Raw genomic sequence first — 14,927 nt, forward strand, 5'->3', positions numbered from 1 at the left:
AGCCGCCGCGCCTCCCGCACGGCCGCAGCTCGGGGTCCAGCGCGGCCTCCGCCCTCCGCTCGCCCGCTCCGGCCCGCACCGGCCTTCACTCTGGAGCGGCCCCGGCAGCCGCAGCAGGGGCGGCGGCGGCGCATCGAGGAGCTCTCCAGGTCGTCCCGGGAGAGGCTGCTGCAGTCCCGGGACAGGATGTTCTCCAAGTTCACCTCCATCCTGCAGCACGCCGTGGAGGCGGTAAGGCCCCGGGTGGCGGGCGCACCGCAGGCCGGGAGCGGCGGCCTAGTGCCCTGCGGGCCGGGCTCGCTCGGAGGCCGGGCCCTGCGGAAAGCGAGGCCGGGGACCGCAGCGGGACCTCGGGCCGAGGCCTGGCTGACCGCCGGCGCCTCTTCCCAGCCGCCTGGGTTCGGCGCGGACGACGGGGCCGGCGTCGGAGGTCGCCCCATTGCTCTGACCGGGCCCCGGGAGCTCCCCGGCTCCCTGACCGTTAACCTCTGGGGGAAGAGCGGCAGCGTTGTGCAAGACAATAGGAACCACCATGCCCAGTTGGGCTGGGTTTGTTTTGCTTCTCTTTGAGGGTGGGAGAGGTGTGAGGTGGCGGTGGGACTGGAGGGGAACCTGCCCTCAGCACCGTTTCATCATGGTGCTAGCTAGCTTTTGCTTCCTCGGCAGGGTCCAACTCAGTCGGACCTTATTGATTGGTCTGCAATAGGAGTTTGCAGGGTCCAGTTCTCTTTGAGCAGCGTTGGAGATCGCTGAGCTGACACCGTCTGTTTCCTTTTTCTTGACTAATAATGCACTTCCTGGACGCTCTTGGTGTGTCCTGCAGCAGTGCTGTGCTTACATTGCACAGAGGGACATTATTCAAACATCCTACCTAACAGTAGAGATCCAGAAGAGCCTAAATAGAGTACTTCTTGCCACTGTTTTAGAGCTGAAGAGAGCCACTTCCTTTAATAGCTTACTTTTATTCTAGGGAGAATTGCCCAAATTGAATAACGCCTTCAGAAAGATATTTTTTGCTCGTTTTTTAAAAAATGACATCTTTCCATGTTAAGAGTATGTGATACAACACTTTCAAGCTCACATGACTTATTTTTAAAAAGCAACACAATGATTTCTTTTTTAATGGTCAAATAAAAATAAAGTGGAGTTATAAATTTCAATTATTAAAGCAAAACTTCAGTATAGTTTTTTTAAGTAATATTTGGGAAATGTTAAAAACAATAGCTCTAGACAAACTCTTGGGGAAACATGAAATCAGGAAAGATAGTCAAGTGAAGAACAGTTTTAGCACATGGGGGAGATGACAGACTTTAAGACACTGTAAGGGGCATGATGGCGCTTGCCTTTAATCCCAGCCCTCAGGAGGCAGAGGCAGGCAGATCTCTGTAAGTTTGAGGCTAGCCTGGTCTACATAGCGAGTTCCAGGCTAGCTGGGCTACAGGGAGACCCATGTCTCAAAAATACCAGAAAAAAAAAAAAGTTAAAAGACACAGCTTTTACTTTTCTTAGCATAGCCTAACAACATTATATGTAAAAGAATGTAACATTTATAAGAACAGCAAAATTTATTTATTTAGAATACCGAGTCATCTAACTTTAAAATTGAACTAACTGAATTAATATTGAGATCATTGAAAATAAGAATTCATTTTCCTATACTGAGGATTGAATTCTGGGGCCTGTTATATGCTAGGCTATATCTCCTGCTCTTTAAATTTTTATTTTACAACAGGATCTTACTAAGTTTCCCAACCTGGCTCACCCTGGAACCTAGGCTCTCCTTGAATGCTATTTCTTGCCTCAGCCTCTACAGTGTTAAATTATAGGCATGTGCCACTGAGCATAGCTGGAATTTATGATTTAGAGGCTCACTTTTGTGCTGAGGTCTGTGTTTTTTGTTCTCATAGTCTTTTTTATAATTGGATGTGTCATTGGCGTCTACCAAATTGTCCATGTAAGACTGTGTTCTGAGGCTGGAGAGCTGGCTCAGTGTCTCTCACAGAAGACCCAGGTTTGGTGCCCACAACCCAGGTGGTGGCTAACAACCATTTGTAACTCCAGTTCCAGGGGCTCCAACACCCTCTTCTACCTCCACAGGCATTGCACAACACGGGTGCACTTACATATATACAGACAAGACACTCATACACATAAAATAAAAATAATAAATATATTTTTTTAAAAGACTGTGGTTCTTTAATACCCAGTTCCTCTATTTTGCTAAGGTCACCGAGGAAGAAATTAAAAGTGAATTCGATTCACCGGGTCCTATGAATAAATAAATGCCTTGCCTCTGGAAATGGCCAGTTCATTTGCTCAGAGCTAGTGTTTCCAGCTGTGCTGCCACCCACACAGTTGCGTGAGAGGAAACGCTGCTCATGAAATGTTTGGCTTTGTTTGGTTTGTTGGCTTTGTTTTGTTGGGGCAGAGTCTCATGTGGCCCAGGCTGGCCTTGAACTCATGATCCTCCTGCTTCCATCTCCCCAGTAGTGAGATTATAGTCTTATTCCCCCATGGCCTGTGAAGAAAAAATTTTAATACACTTTTTTTTTTTTTTTTCCTTTTAACCTTCTCCTGGGTAGGAACTCATACGTGATGATAAATAAGCCATCCTGGGTATTTTAGGAATGTTCTTTTCATAACCCAAGATTTAGTTTCTGGTGATTCAGTTTTGTTTTGTTTTTTCCCCATTCTGTAAACAAATGTTACTGTTCCTTAGTTTGCTGGATTTCCCTCTCTCCTTTTACTTTCTGATGCAATATTCCAGTGACATAATTATTTGGGTTCTTCAGGGGTGGGAGGGAACCCTAGACCTGCAGGTGACCAGACCTTTTTTCATTTAGCATTGTTTCTGCAGAGCAATGCTTCCCAGCCATTTGGTATTAACAGTGTCTAGGTTTCCACGTTCAATTGGATAAGCCTTCATTTTTGTTGTTGTTTTAATGTTGGCCAGATGTATATTCATTTAAATGAAGTTAGATGGTGGAATTTGGGGGTTTATTATTTTGTTTAGTTTTTGAGACAGATCTCTTATAGCCTAGACTGGCCTCGAAATTGCTGTTTACCCATAGATGATCTTGAACTCCTGATCTTCCTGCCTTTACCTCCCAAGAGCTAGGATTACAGGCATGTGCCACCATTCCCAGCATACCCAGCCTCGTTTGCTGTAGTATTTTGTTTTGTTTTGTACCCAAGCCCTTGGTAAATGCTAGATAAACACTCTACCACAGTTTTATCACTGGCCCTTTTAAAATTTTTATTATGAACTTTTTTATGTGTGTGTGTGTGTGTGTGTGTGTGTGTGTGTGTGTGCGTGCGCATGCGCACTATGTGTGTATGTTACCATGGAGCAAGTGTGGAGGTCAGAGGACAGCTTGCGGGGAGTCAATTCCCTCCTTCCACCTTATAGGTCCTGGGGACTGAACTCAGGTTGTCAGACTTGGTGGCAAGCTTCTTTACTTAGCCATCTCAGTGCCCCACCCCCCTATAATTTGTATTTTGCAATAGGGTCTCACTACGTTGCCCAGGCTTTCCTGGAATTTGTTATCCTCCTGCCTCATCCTCTCAGGTCGCTGGGGTCACAGGTATATGCTACCACTCTTGGCATGTTTTTTCCTCATTACTGTTAACAGTAATTTTTCCTTGCAAAAAGGAAAAATATAAAATATTTTCAGAGATTCACATTTGATAGACTGCATTTTGAGGAAGGGAGGGAAATTTATATTTTGACGAAAAGTGAAAATTCTACTGTAATTCTCGCCTCCCTTCAGGTGAGTCTTAAGAAATGAGGGTGTTCTGTTAGCCAGTTGTCAGGTCTCAAGTCTGAAATCGAACGTGTCCTGAGCTTAGTCCTAAGGTTAGATCAGATGACTTAGCAGTTTTCTGAAGGATAAATCATTCTATTTAGTATTTGTTGAGAACTAGGTCCTAGGCAGTTTAAATTCCACCTAATTCTACCCTTGAGGGAGGCGGTAAAGGACAGGTTTGTGAGCTTTTATCTATTTTAACCAGTTCAATGGATGTCATCCTTCAAAATGCATTGTTTTCTTTTCAAATTATAGTTAAGAGTAATGACAGTTGTTGGGTCAAACATCCCTTCCCCAGGCCTGGAGACTGCACTTGGGCCTCTTGTATCCTGGGCAAGCTTTCTATCCCAAGCCGTCCCAACCCTAAAGGTGTAACCCAGGTTGGCCTTGAACTCTATGATCCCCCTGCCTCTCCAGCAGTTTTCCCACTGGCATGCACCATTGCCGCTGGCTTGCAGTTCTTTAAAAAAAAAAAAAAAAAAAAATCTACTCTGTTGTGAGACTGAAATATAAACATCAAACACAAGGTGTGTTTTCTTAAGTGTATTCTTTTCCAGTAAGTGATGCCCAACTTGAGTCCTTTTCTTATTCAACAAGTGTTCTATGAGCCACACAGTGCTAACAAAGCAAGGTGTATCTGTATCCTTGATCACAGTGGTTATAGTCTAATTTAAGAAATAAAGAGTGGTGGCACACGCCTTTAGTCCCAGCACTCCGGAGGCAGAGGCAGGCAGATCTCTGTGAGTTCAAGGCCAGTCTGGTCTACATAGAGAGTTCCAGGCCAGCTGGGGCTACAAGAAGACCCTGTCTTAATTAAAAAAAAAAAAGAAAGAAAGAAAGTACACACATTAAATCATTGTGCAAGGAATGCACAAGAATGCAGTAAAGCCCCTAGACCCTAGAGCCAGACAGAACAAGGTTCTAGCCTCTGTCCCTTTCTTCTCTACCTACATGAAAGTTACCTAAGTCTGTATACTCTATTTTCTTCCTCATGAAATGGAAGTAATTAGATCCATCTCGTAGGATTTTTGCAAAGGTTAGAATGGGATGTATAGGAGTGCTTTGTTTCCAGCTGCTATTGTTCCGATGATTGGCTTGACCAGGCCAGGGGGATCTTAGAGGAAGGGAGCAGGCACTTTGGAGTAGTTGGAGAAAGGTCTCTGCAACTACTTGAGACTTGAGCTAATGGCGAGGCAGAAAAGCTAAGGTCTTTTAAAACTTCAGAGAAAGCCCAGTGTGGTGGCTTATACGTGTATCTCCATGACTTTGAGACCATCCTGGGTTATATAGTAAGATCCAGGCCAGCCTGGGCTATAGAGTAAGACCTGTCTCAAGAAAAACAAAGGCTTGGCATGGTGGCACACACCTTTAATCCCATCACTTGGGAGGCAGAGGCAGGCAGATCTTTGTGAGTTCGAGGCCAGCCTGGTCTACATAGTGAGTTCCAGGACAGCTGGGCCTACAAGGAGACCCTGTCTCAAAAAAGACAAAAACAACAAAAAAAAAAAAGAAAGAAAGAAAGAAAGAAAGAAAGAAAGAAAAGAAAAACAGTCAGGCAAGGATGCCCATTCTTGTAATCCAGTATTCAGGAGGTGGAGGCAGGAGGATCAGGAGTTCAAAGCCAGCTACCTAAGAGTTTCAGGCCATCCTAGGCTACATGAGATCAAGTTTAAAACAAACAAAATTAAATAAAAGCAACAAAACAAAGATAAAAGTAGGTTTGTGGCAGGAAGAGGATTTAATTGATCTGGGTGTAGAATGTGCATGTTCCTTGACACAAAGCAGAGGTGGAGGTTAGAACGCTAGTTATCACTGGAGTTGTTGATGGAAGTTCTTTTGTGTGTTGGATATGTTGGAGAAAGTCCAGGTTTTCCAGTGAAAAGCATTGTTTCTTAAGGCAAGTCAGTTACCTGGTTTTTGGTTCTTTATAGGAGTTTGAGCAGAGTAGGAACTTCTCATGAGAGTATAAGACTGTTGTGACTGGGCATGGTGGCACACACCTGGAATACCTTTACTCAGACAGCTGGAGAGGAGGATCTCAAGTTCAAAGCCTGCCCGGGCTATGTAGTAAGACCCTGCCCTGCTGCAAAATAAAAAGCAACAAGAGGACTGGGGATGTGGCTTAGTGGTAGAGTACTTGCTTAACCTTTCTAAGGCCCTGTGTTCAATCTCCAGTAACACACACACACACACACACACATACACACACACACACACACAGAGCCTCTACAGTATGTATAAACTTTGTAGTGCTAACCTGTATATACTATTATCAAATGTCCTTGACTAGTGAGCCTTTCATTTCTTCGTGAAATAAATAAAATACTACCATCATTGAGTTGGAAACAAGAGCCTGCATGATGAAAAAGATGACTCCATCCCTGTCCGTGTCCAGTTTATAGCCTAGTGGAGGAGAGGGATAATTAAGCAATAGTTAAGTGGGGTAAAGGCTAGGAGAGAGCCTTAGTAACAGGTGCTGTGAGATGGGAAGGAAAAAGACTTCTTGAGGACAGGAAGTCTCAGATGGGTGTTCCTGTCCATTTTGGGTTGAGGTAATGATTGCTCAAAGTTTTAAAAGTTTAATCTCTGTATGCTAAAAAGTTAAATTGCAGTCTCTTCATGCTGATTCACACACCTTTTTTTTTAAACCCAGAGGATAAATGTTTTATGCAATGATAAAACAGATAATTTGCATAGTAGTAACAAAAAAGGCAAGTTTGCTAGCATTTTGCAGAAGAAAATGTATTCACATTTGAATAATACTGTTACTCATCTAAGTTATTAGCTATTTAGAAGTGTTCAGCTGTCTCCCTACTGGGCAAAAAGTAATTATAACAGCATCCTGCTTGGGATTTGATGGTATTTTATGGCAAAGGCCCCCATACAAATCCCGTAAAGCATCTGGTCAGTGACTTACTGTGCGGTGCCACTGGGGATAACCTGGAAAGAGGAAAAACTGTGATATACCTTAAAAAACTAGGGACATTGTTTTGAAAAAGTGATTGCCTCTTCTGTTTGTCCTACTTGTTACATTTAACCATGTAAAGTACATTTAACCCTATAAAGTTACGTACTCCCAAAGGTCTCTTTCTCCCTGTGAAGTCTTTCTAAGGAAATTTTACAGCATCCTTTTTACTGTGTTGTCTTCATTCTGTACTGAGTGGTGCACATGACGGCGTGTAGAAAGAGTCAGCTTTACGATGCCAGTGATTGAAAATTTTTCAGTTCTACTTTCTCTTCATAAATACATTTCACCTTCTGGGTAGAGACAACATCTCTGTGACCAATACCCATAGTTGCACAATAGTTGAGAAACTGTTTTGACAGGGTTGGCAACTGTGATGTCCCTGGGGAGGAAACCAAGAGTCAGCATGCAGCAAGGAGAAGCACAGGAGAAACCTGACTGCTGCAGGTCACCTGGCAGGTTCCTAGCCTGAGGCCCAACACATACTCATAAACTTACCCAAGACATGATGGCGATGGGTGTGTGTGTGTGTGTGTGTGTGTGTGTGCGCGTGCGTGCGTGCGTGTGTGTGTGTGTGTGTGTGTGTGAATAGTGAGGTTCTTAAGTGTGAGCTTTGTAGATGACAGCATCTGGTCACAGTGTCAAAGGGTGGGACACTCCTGGCACTGTAGAGGAGGCGTAGGAAGATGAAGAGCTACACTACTTGCTTCCCTGAACAGAAACCTGCTCGTTCTAAACTAACCTAGGTCAGTGCTGTACTTTTCTGACCAAAGTTGACCTATAGCTTGAGAATGAGGGGATTTCTCATTCTCTCTCTCTCTCTTTTTAAATTTTTTGTTGTTGGTCTTTTTCTCCCCATAGCCCCAGTTGCCCTGGAACTTGCTATGTAGACCAGGTTGGCCTTGAACTCACAGAGATCCACGTCCCTCTGCCTCTCAAGTGCTGGGATTAAGTGTGTGCACCATGCCCAGCCCTCTCACTCTTTTTAAAGAAAAATCGTTGGAGAGGGTGGAACTGAGCCTTTCTCTGTGTAACATACATTCCCAAATGCTTGTTGGTTTGTAGTAAGATGGCTGAAGGGATAAAATTTTGGTCTTAAAACTTTTAAAGTACATTTCAAAGCTTAAAATGTAAAATGTCTTTGATTTTTGTGGAATTTAAATTGGTAGTGTCTTGTTCCTGTAGTTATTTTGCTAAAAATACATACTGCCTAATCCAGGCTTACACAGGAAAAGATTTACATCAGTCAGAAGTAGGGAGCGGTGCGGTCTGATTATGATGCTGGCTTTGCTGTGTGTCTGTGGTGCTGATGTGTGACTAACTGCAGCGCTGCCTTTTGCTTCTTTCCCTTCCAAAGTCCTAGGTACAGAGCCCTCTGGTTATCAGTAATTCTATTTTGCAGATACCTCAGTCATAGATTAATGATGTTTTGGTTTAATCACTTTTGAAGTCACGTGGTAACAGAATGGGGGAGAAGTCAAACACTAGGTTATTAATAATGGTGATAAATGTGTTTTTCTTCTCGACAAATCACTACTTTCTTTCTTTTCCTTTTTTTTTTTTTTTTTTTTTGGTATTTTGAGACGTGGTCTCCCTATAGCCCCAGTTGGCCTGAACTCACTTTGTATACTAGGCTGGCCTTGAACTCACAGAGAGCCGCCTGCCTCTGCCTCTGCCTCCCACGTGCTGGAACTAAAGGTGTGCGCCACCACGCCTGGCCATTTTACTTTCTTGAATTCAACTCATTTTGTTTCTTTCTGATATAGGACATATAGAAACAAGTCCAACCCTTCTTTTTATGCTGTTTTTGTGTCATAGTGGGTGAGTGTAGGGCTAACTTTATGGGAGACTTCTAATACTGTGCTCTTAATCGTGGTCTTTGTGTGTTTGTGTAGCTTGCACCATCTCTGCCTTTACAAGAGGATTTTGTCTATCACTGGAAGGCAATCACCCATCACTACATAGAAACTTCAGGTAAGGACCAGTGCCGGTATCGATTAAACAGAAATGTGTTTGACACTAAGATCTACTTCAGGATAAGTTCAGTTATTATATTTTTAACTTTAAACAATTTTACCTCTGATTCAGCTTTTAGGGTCATTTAAAACAAGTATCTTTGAGTATCTGCTGTATGTGTATGTGCTAGGCATTATTCTGGGCTAGGGAATGGAGCTGTCAGTCAGATACACAACAGCCCTGTTCTGGAAGAGCTTATATATTGCCTTGGGGAGGTAATGGAAAAATGCTTAAGTGTGTCAGATAAGTGTTGAGGGAGAGGGCCTGTATTTGGGGATGGAGGTGACTGATGACTACTCCAGGTTATAGAAGGCACATTGCCTAAAGCCCTTTCAGAGCTGAAATATGAAGTTAGACGAGCCAAGCCTGGTGGATAATTGAGGAGGTATCCCAGAAAGAGGACCAAGCTAGGCTCCTAGGAGCACGTTCCTGCCCAGTGGATCCCAGAACTACTGCAGAGCGAGGGGGTCCCCAAAGGGCCTCCTGAGCCATCCTAGGGACTTCTGCTTTGCTCTACTGCGGAAGCCTTGGAGGGTTTTGAGTAGAGCTGTAATGTAGTCTGTGATTAAGCAGTCACTTCAGCTTCTGTGAAAAGGCTTAGCTTTAGAGTCACTACAGGAAATTGGCAGAACTTTGAGAGCACCATTGCTGTGATTCACGTGAGACAACGGTGGTGTGGACCGGGTGGTGGGAAGAGACGATGTAGTGTATAGTGTTCATGTGGAGACTTGGCCTGTAGGAAGCAGGTAGACAGCTTATTCATGAAAACAAGCAGAAAGCCGAACAGGTCCAAATGCAGGCCAGGGGTAAGTGTGGTGTAAAGAATCTTTAGAAGGTATCTCCTGATTGCTTCTATTTTATCAGTAAGTGGAAGGATGGAAGATAATAGGGGGAATATGCATAGTTTAGTTTAAGGGTGAGTAGATTTTTTTCTATGCAGGGCCAGGTAGTTTATATTCCAGGCTTTATAGGCCATGGTCTCCTTGGCACACCTTACCCTGTGCTGTTGAAGTGCAAAGGCAGCCCTCAGTAAAACATAGAGGAGTGGGCGTTCCTTGGTTGCAGCACAACTTTATTTTTAAGAACTGATGGTAGGGTTGCATATGTCCCACGTGCCAAGGCTTGACAGCCTGTTATTTGTACTGTGCTCCCTAAGGACTGTGTAGTTAGACACTACAGGATATGGGGACATACTTCATTTAACCAAAGGAAGGGTGAAAAAAATGAGAATAGTTGATTTGGGAAGCTGATGAGGTCATAGGTAATTCATGCTTAAAAAATTGGGCTAGAAAGGTAGTTCAGCGGTTAAGAGCACTGGCTGCCAAGGTTTGGCTCACAGCACCCACATGGTGGCTGATGACCCTCTGTAACTCCAGTTCCAGAGGATCTGATGCCCTCTTTCATTCATGGGCGTTGCACACGTGAGTACACTTACATATATGCAGGCAAAATATTCATAGACATAAAATATAAATTAATTTAAATTTTAAAAAAGAAAAAATCCTTTATATCTACACAATAAGCTTTAAACATAAAATGTAATTTACATTCACTAGAATTTATTTGATGTTTAACTGACAGATCCCTAGAGATCCTTTTTGGGAGGAGCTGTCTTTTAAAATATTATTCTTAGCCTTTGTGATTTGTTTTCCTTCTCTGGGGCTTTAAAGAAATGCAGAAAGTCTTGCTATAAACAGCTTTTTCTCCGTCTAGTAGCAGAAACAAGTGTGTGCATTACAGTGAGGTCAGGGCCACATCAAGTCTGAGGTAGAGCTTCAGGTGCAGAGAGAGGGTGAATAGAGAAGAAATTGGAACTGCAATCTGGCCTAGGCTTTAAAGGCTGATAGAACTCATGAGATGGAAAGTAGCAACCAAAAAGCATCGAAAGGTTGGGAGGTCAGGAATGACAGAGTGGACAACAGAAACTAGCTTGTCTTCCGGGGTTATTTCTAAATGTTTACAGTTGAACATTAGCTGGCAGAATATGTTTCAGGATATTGACCACTATTGATAAGAATATGACAGAGGGCTCACCTTGGAGCTAGCAAAAATAAATGTGTAAAACTCACACGTGGCTCAGATTTCTCTGTTTGACTTGAAATGGGGGCAAAGGGAGGGTATTTTATTTGTGAATATAAAGTTTCAAAGTACTTGAGTGTTTGCCTTTTTCTACTGTTTAGATGATAAAGCCCCAGTGACCGATACAAACATTCCATCTCATCTGGAACAGATGTTAGACATACTGGTTCAAGAGGAAAATGAGCGGGAATCTGGAGAGACGGGGCCGTGTATGGAGTACCTGCTCCATCACAAGATCCTAGAAACACTGTATACCTTAGGGAAGGCTGATGTAAGTTCCTACCCTACACTGTGTTCTTGGCACATAACACACAGTAATGCTGTGGAATAGGGTGCCAAATGCTCAGTTTAATTGTAGAGATAGAGGGCTAAGGTTAAGATATGAGGGGAAGGGGGTTGGGGATTTAGCTCAGTGGTAGAGTGCTTGCTTAGCAAGCACAAGGCCCTGGGTTCGGTCCTCGGCCCTGGGGAAAGGAAAAAAAAGACAAGATGTGAGGAGAAATTAGCGTGACTTGTGTGACTATGAAATCCATAGAGAAAGCAGAGCTCCCCAGGGCTCTGGACCACAGGTGGTACTTAGCTGTTTAGAATCCTACTGTGAGCGTTCATAAAGATAAACTCAAGTGTATGTGCTCATGGTCAAAGGGAGTGAGAAGAACCTGGTGTCATCAGGGTCCCAAGGATTATTTTCAGAGTTCTAAAAGAGAGTGTCATTGATTATTCTGACATCCAGTGAATCAACAGTGAATGAAATTCAAATTTTAGGCCTCATGAATTTTTAAATACTTTTGCCGAGCTAGTATATCATATATATCACATAAATAGTATTTTGTATCGCAGAAAGTTTCACATTATATTCATGCATCCTTAGTGACAGGGAAATGTTTTGAGAAATATGTCAAATGCCTTTTGTTGTTGTATGGAAGACACCAAAGAATGCACTAACACCAACTACACGATGCCGCCCACTACCCTCCTAGACCTCAAACGTGTGCACCATGCTACCTTGCAGAGTAGTAGGTGATCGCAGTGAAATTCTCAGTATCTTTGAACACAGAAAAGACAGTAAAGCCACACATTGTGACCTTACCAAGTCTTTGGCTGATCTTTAAAAACTTGGAAATAATTGTAAGCTCTAAAACTCTATGGTTCTGTTATGTGAATTTCTGCAATAAATGCAAAAAACAAACTAAAGCTAGCAGACCAAGTAGTTTTGAATAGTACTAAAGACAGTTTCCATTTAACTAACTCTATAATAGCAAATTCATTTTGAAGTATATTTAAGTTAAACTCACTCACACTCCTTTTTCCTCATAATTTTATTTATTTATTTTTTTTAAGACAAGGTCTCCCTATAGTCCCAGCTGGCCTGGAACTCACTATGTAGATCAGGCTGGAAGAATAGACTTGCTCCCTAGTAACCTAAAATGTATTCTCACCCTCTGTTCTTTTCCCTGTCCTTTGGAGTAAAGGATTTTACAACACTGAATAGAATACGATATTAATGGTTTAGCAAAATGTTACTACTAGTAGTAAATCTATTTCTGACATGTGATTGTGAATATTAGTAGTATTTTATCTAAATAATATAAAGTAGTTGCAGTCCAAAACTATTACTGTGCTTAAGATTATATTTGGACTATTTCCAGGTAGAGTCTCTGATGATGCCTTAGGAATAGCACATTTTGTGACTGTGCTTTAACTGTAGACAGTGGCTGTTACAGAACGTAGAATTGGTTGACCCATGCTCTCTTAATCTACAGTGTAAGTGATCATCAGGCTTACGATTTTTCAGTAAATAGCTGACATGCTATAAAAACTTTTAGTAAATATTCTTTGTCCATAATAATCATAAAGTGAGTATTTTTGCAACTGGTATAAAATATTAAAATAGTTTATGCCATAAACTATTCCTCTTATGAAGTATGCATATTAGACTTTATTTGTCTCTGTGGATGATGGGAAGTTAGTGGTTGCTTGTCTTGTTGTATAACAAGATTCTGCCCTCACTCTGGCAGGTAGTTAACTCTCATGACTCCCTATCACCCAGCATTTACCCGCCTGACTTTGCTTAAAGCCAACTACAGTTTCAGCAACACATTATCCATGCTGTATCATGGCCTCAGATATATGATCATGTTTCTAGAATGCCACTCATTACTGTTAACAGAAACTTATTCTGACAGTCATGAACTGGCCAATGGCATTGTCTTTGAGGATGGACTAGGTCAGTAGACATGGTCTGTGCTGTCTGTCAAGCATTTGTGTGCAAGTGTGTGATCTGTTCTGTCGCTTCCCTTTTCTCCTGTGCCCAGTGTCCTCCAGGGATGAAACAGCAGGTTTTGGTGTTCTACACTAAGCTCCTGGGAAGAATCCGGCAGCCGCTGCTCCCACACATTAACGTCCACAGGCCTGTGCAGGTATCCTCTCCCCTTACTTCAAATTACATCAAATTATCAAATTTAGTATACAAGTAACTTTGAATTGTTTTTCTTTTTTTCTTTAATTTTATTTATTATTTTTATTTTATGTGTATGTGTGTATTGCCTGCATGTAGGTAAGTGCACCTGTGTCGTGCAATGCCCGCGGAGGTCAGAAGAGGCTTTCGGATCCCCTGGGACTGGAGTTACAGACAGCTGTTAGCTGCCACGTGGGTGCTGGGATTCAAACCTGGGTCTTCTGCAAGAACAACTGGTGTTCTTAACCACTGAGCCATTTCTCCAGCCCCATAAATTGTTTTTCTAAGAGTAAAGTTAATAGAAGAAAATTTTCTAAAATAGCATGAAAATCAGCAAACATTTTGGTGTTTTCTTATCTATCTTCATTTTTATATTTCTCTTTATACTTTTTTTTGGTCTTTTTGAAACAGAGTCTCTCTGTAGCCCCAGCTGGCCTTGAACTGTGTATGTGACCAAGCCGGCCTTGAACTCACAGAGATCTGCCTGCCTCTGCCTCCTGAGTGCTGGGATTAATGGTGAGTGCCATCATGCCCAGCCTACATTAATTTTCTTTTTACTTTACCTCCGTGGCATCACTAAAAGAGTTTATTATATACCTCATTAATTTTTTAGTTGTAATATACTTGAAAATTTACTGAACTCATAAATTTATTTTGATATAGGTAATTGTAACCATTGCTGTGTTCTATTTAATGGAAAGGGTTTTTTTTAATTATTTGAAAATTTTAAATATATTTAAGGTCATGAATGACTAGTTACATACTTTAAAAGTTTAAAAAATTATTTTTAACAGAAATTAATCCGACTGTGTGGTGAAGTCCTTGCAACACCAACGGAAAATGAAGAGATTCAGTTTCTCTGCATCGTGTGTGCAAAGCTGAAACAGGATCCCTACTTGGTTAACTTTTTTCTGGAGGTATGCCACACTTCTCTGACTTCACAGTATGCTTGCATTCAGCTCCTTATGAAAGTGGAACTCTGAATAACGTTAGGTGCAATACCATTTTACAAGTTATCAGATAGTTGTTCCCCTTCCCAGTATGATTTCTTGTAAGATTGCTGTTTGTTCTAACTTGAAATCCACCAGGGAAGGCATTTTTGAAGAATGAAGTTGAGCCAGATACACAGGCCAGGATTGAGACTGGACAGATGCAAAGCCACAATTTAGGGAGAGTGAACTTAAAGAGACAGCACAGAGGTTTATGGACTGCTGTATACTGTGTGAGGGAGTAATGTGGCCTGTTAAAGGACAGCAGATACAGTGAACCAATGTGCAGAATCACGCATGACCCCCAGCTTCGTGTGCAGTGGTGGCTCCAGCATTTTATACTATTTTTATAGCCACAGTCACCAAGTAACTGGTATTTTATATTTTACCTACAGTTTTTTTTGTTTTTTTTTTGTTTTTTTTTTAATTTTTAAAAATGATTTATTTAATAACAACATACTTAGAAGAAGTATATCATTACAACACAATTGACATATTCAATAACGTTTTCCTGAGGTAGGATGCATCTCTTTCAAATTTGGCTGTAAATTTTTAGGTTTACAGTTGAATTATTACAGTTATACAATATTGTACTCAGTATAAACCCTATAAGA

At 41.9% G+C, this 14,927-nt stretch overlaps 1 protein-coding gene and 1 pseudogene across 1 annotated transcript in view; one reads left to right on the forward strand and one right to left on the reverse strand.

The window, feature by feature from the left end:
* The window catches only part of LOC103731770, a 139,571-nt pseudogene extending 139,437 nt beyond the window's left edge, over positions 1-134 (reverse strand).
* The window catches only part of Fam160b1 (family with sequence similarity 160 member B1), a 40,959-nt gene continuing 26,038 nt past the window's right edge, over positions 7-14,927 (forward strand). The window contains exons 1-5 of the mRNA XM_008830238.3: positions 7-231; positions 8,667-8,745; positions 10,968-11,137; positions 13,182-13,286; positions 14,119-14,241. Of these exons, the coding sequence (XP_008828460.1) occupies positions 187-231; positions 8,667-8,745; positions 10,968-11,137; positions 13,182-13,286; positions 14,119-14,241 (522 nt within the window). The 5' untranslated portion in view covers positions 7-186. The remainder of the gene's footprint in view (positions 232-8,666; positions 8,746-10,967; positions 11,138-13,181; positions 13,287-14,118; positions 14,242-14,927) is intronic.

The sequence above is a fragment of the Nannospalax galili genome, unplaced genomic scaffold, assembly GCF_000622305.1.
Source record: "Nannospalax galili isolate Female #2095 unplaced genomic scaffold, S.galili_v1.0 scaffold974, whole genome shotgun sequence".
NCBI classification, from domain to species: Eukaryota; Metazoa; Chordata; class Mammalia; order Rodentia; family Spalacidae; genus Nannospalax; species Nannospalax galili.